Source organism: Arachis ipaensis, chromosome B05 (genome assembly GCF_000816755.2).
Source record: "Arachis ipaensis cultivar K30076 chromosome B05, Araip1.1, whole genome shotgun sequence".
NCBI lineage: Eukaryota > Viridiplantae > Streptophyta > Magnoliopsida > Fabales > Fabaceae > Arachis > Arachis ipaensis.
Window position 1 is genome coordinate 96,254,500 of NC_029789.2, and position 3,838 is coordinate 96,258,337.

The 3,838-nt window shown below is 29.3% G+C and overlaps 1 protein-coding gene across 1 annotated transcript in view; it reads left to right on the top strand.

The window, feature by feature from the left end:
* LOC107643738 (protein ABHD17B) overlaps window positions 480–3,838 on the top strand; it is a 4,978-nt gene continuing 1,619 nt past the window's right edge. Inside the window, exons 1-4 of the mRNA XM_016347466.2 lie at window positions 480–1,004; window positions 1,406–1,442; window positions 2,156–2,392; window positions 2,498–2,545. Of these exons, the coding sequence (XP_016202952.1) occupies window positions 694–1,004; window positions 1,406–1,442; window positions 2,156–2,392; window positions 2,498–2,545 (633 nt within the window). The 5' untranslated portion in view covers window positions 480–693. The remainder of the gene's footprint in view (window positions 1,005–1,405; window positions 1,443–2,155; window positions 2,393–2,497; window positions 2,546–3,838) is intronic.

Sequence of the window (3,838 nt, forward strand, 5' to 3'; positions counted from 1 at the left end):
GGACCACTTTAATAAAGACACTTAAAATATCTTTTTTTAAAGACGTTTACATATGTTATGTTATTATTGGACATCTTTATTAAATCGGTTAATAATTTATTTTTTAATAAATCAAAACAAAATCAGTTTATTATAGCAACAATAATAAACTCAATTATCTGCATTATAATTATTACTTATTAGACCCGATTTGATCTGATCGAATTACAAAGTCTAAATCAAATATTTTTAAATTTTTTGATAAAAAGACAAATATATCCCTAATTTTTGTTTTGCGGACATTTAAATTCTTAAAAATTTAAAAATATAATTAAATTTTTAAAAAAATATTAAAAATTAAAAAATCGATTTTATTTTAATTTGTTAAAAAATTAAAAAATAATCAATTTATTAATATATCCAATAATAATGGGAGACACGTGTTTTTTACAAAAGACGTTTCACGCATCTCGACTCCCCTCCTGTTATTGTCCAAATTAAATGATATTTCTAATTCCCTCTCTTTAGTATTAGACCCCTATTCTCGCTCTCTCTCTCTCTCCAACAAGCATGATCATTTTCAAAACATTATACTAGAGAGTGACCAAATTAGCAGCAACAATATTAGGGTCCAGATCAGATTCTGAAGTGGAGTAGAGAATCTTTGTCACTCGTTTCACTCAATTGAGCAACATCTAATTTGATTATAGTCTAATGGGTAATGCAACATCATCTATGGCATCAAGATTTGCATTCTTTCCACCAGACCCTCCATCATACAATCTGAAGAGTGATGATGGGGGAAAGCTAAGGATATCATCGGAGGTTTGTGACCACAGAGAAGATGATGAGGTTGAAGTTATGAAGGTTGTAACAAAGAGAGGGAATAGCATTGTGTGTATGTACGTGAAGAACAAAAGGGCAACACTTACACTACTTTACTCACATGGCAATGCTGCTGATATTGGTCAAATGTATCCCATCTTCACTCAGCTTAGTCTTCATCTTCGTCTCAATCTTATGGGGTCTGTATATATATCTTCAAACATTCATTTCTGTCATCTAAATTCTCTCCTTCCATTTCCCTTTTATCTAATGGATTTTCTTTTCTTTTTTTATTTTCTTATTATTAAAAGAAGAGAAATATTAAGAGTGCCAACACTTTTAATCAATATTAGTTAACACTTTGCTGCCAGTGGCACGCTATGTTTTCGGCAACAAAAACAGGGCTATTTGAAATCTTTAGTTTTCGGTCTTTTTTATCTTCAAAGAATTGTTTTTATAAGAACTACTTTAAGTTTTTAAATATTTTTTTTAGTAATTTACTCTATATATTTCCGAACATATAAATATCATTTGTAAATACATTTAAATTTAACTCTTTAATTAATTGGTTTATCTAAATCTTTGTTTGGCTGATGTTCAGGTACGATTATTCTGGCTATGGACAGTCTTCTGGAAAGGTGTATGATAATCTGCTTCTTTTTTTACCTATGCATGTTACATAAATTAGATTTTGTTTTTTGTTTTTCTGTTTTTTCATATTTGTGCAGTGCGTAAAACAGCATGCTGATGCCCACAATGCTTGAGCAATAGCACGTGTGATTGGCTTCCTTTGCAGAAAAGTCAAAAGGAATTATAAAGGATCATAATAATATCAATATTAGTATATGATCTTACTTTATAGAGCCTAGAGCCTAACAACCCCCTAAGCATATAAATAATCACAAAAATGGTTGGTGAGGAAGCAACACCAATTTGTTTATTACCAACCAAAATTAGGTACTCACAAGTTGTTATGAAAATGAAATAAAGTTCCTATCAAATATATGTACTTTCATCCCGTGAAGGAATAACTTGCCTTTATTATTATTTATTTATTTATTTATTCTGACATAAATCATGGCATTGAGTGATTGAATTAATATAGAAGAATGAATGGTGAAAGTATAGTAGGACAAGTTTAAAAGAAACCATGCGTGATATACAAATGTTAGAAACACATCTCTGGTTCATTACATTATGTTTTCATATTAATTTACTTAATGTAATAGAAATGGTATAAGTTTGAATTTTAATGACTTAGTAGGATGGTTTCTGTGAATGTAACTTTGATTTAGATTCCATCGGCACTAACTAATGAATTAGTTCAACTTGTGTTTGGTTGAATGTTCAGGCAAGTGAACAAGACAGTTATGCAGACATAGAGGCAGCATATAGATGCCTTAAGGAGAAATTTGGAGTTAAAGAAGAGGACATAATATTGTATGGCCAATCGGTCGGAAGCGGCCCGACTCTTGAATTGGCCACCCATCTGCCTCGCCTGCGAGCCGTAATCCTTCACAGTCCGATCATGTCCGGTCTGCGAGTCATGTACCCTGTTAAGAAATCATTCTGGTTTGACATTTATAAGGTTCATAAATCATAATTCTGCTTTCATCATACATCACACTCGTTTAATTTCTTGTAATGTTTTCTTAATTTTTGTTCATTTTCTTGGCTTACTACCTCTCTGCAGAACATTGACAAAATTCCACTAGTGAATTCTCCTATTCTGGTAATCCATGTAAGTGTTTCTTCTATTCCTTCTTCATATTTGTTTAATTTATGATCATTTGAGTAAACGTTTAATTTCGCCATTTATATAAAGGTCTTTATTTTATTTCCTGAAATTCCATAAGTACTTGTTTAATTGCTGGAATTAAAGTGAGTTACAAAATATAACTTTAAGAATTAAATTAATATGCTTTTATAAGTCAGAAAATTTATTGATGGAGAGCAAAATTTGGTGAAAAATGAAGATTGTTATAAACAAACATAATATTTGTACACACATGGAGAAACTAAAATAATAAGGAATTGTTTTTATTTTTTTTATATATAATAAACCTACTTTTTAATTAATTGGTTAGAATTGACTTCACTCTTAATTGATTCTCTAGCAGAACCTTTATCATAAAGATTATTTTTTTATCTTACACTCATAAATTTAGCATGAATAATATGTCAATACTCTGTATGAACTGAGGAGATATTGTTCTAAAACTTTGCTTGCAGTTCAAGTTGCTTTAGTCTAATTTCAAAAGTTTAATTAATTTTTCAACTTCGGTTAACCAAGCCATCAATCCTCATTCGAAATTAGAAGAGGAACATGATTGGTGAATAAAGTGTGCACACGCAAGTTGACCTTTTCTACCTACAATTGACAACAAAAGATATTTTTGGGTAAGCAAGCAACAGTAAAAGTTCCCTCGCACCCTTTTGCTTTCTCTGATTTGACATTCTCATGCCAATACATGGGTACATATAAAAAAATTAGCCTACCTGATTGCATTAACACTCTTACTGTCAAAAAAAAATAAGACTCCTTTTCCTTTAATATTTTTTATGACCAATTTTATGGTGTCTTTTATTTAGTGTTTAACTTTTATTTAAAGTATTTTTTATATTAACTTTTAAATATTTAAAATTTTTTAATTTTTATATTTTTAAATTTAAAATTAATTATTTAACCTAATTTAACAATTAAATAATATTTTTTAAGTACCATAACAAACACCTATCTTTAATAGAGTTTGAAAATGGTCTCTGGAGGGAGCATAATTTTAAAATAGGAAAACGGGAGAGACAAAGACAAAAGTGTAAAATTTGTTAAATTGGCCTGTCTCTATTATTATGGAACTACTAAAACAAATTTAGCACTTACCATCTCTCAACAAAAACTCTGTGTGGGACAATGAAAATGTGATATTTTGGGGTCAATATTATTAGGGTAGATCGGTTTAGTAACATTTTTATTTTTCGAAAGTAATTTATAAAATTAACTTGTGGAAAATAATTTTTTAAAAATTATATTATC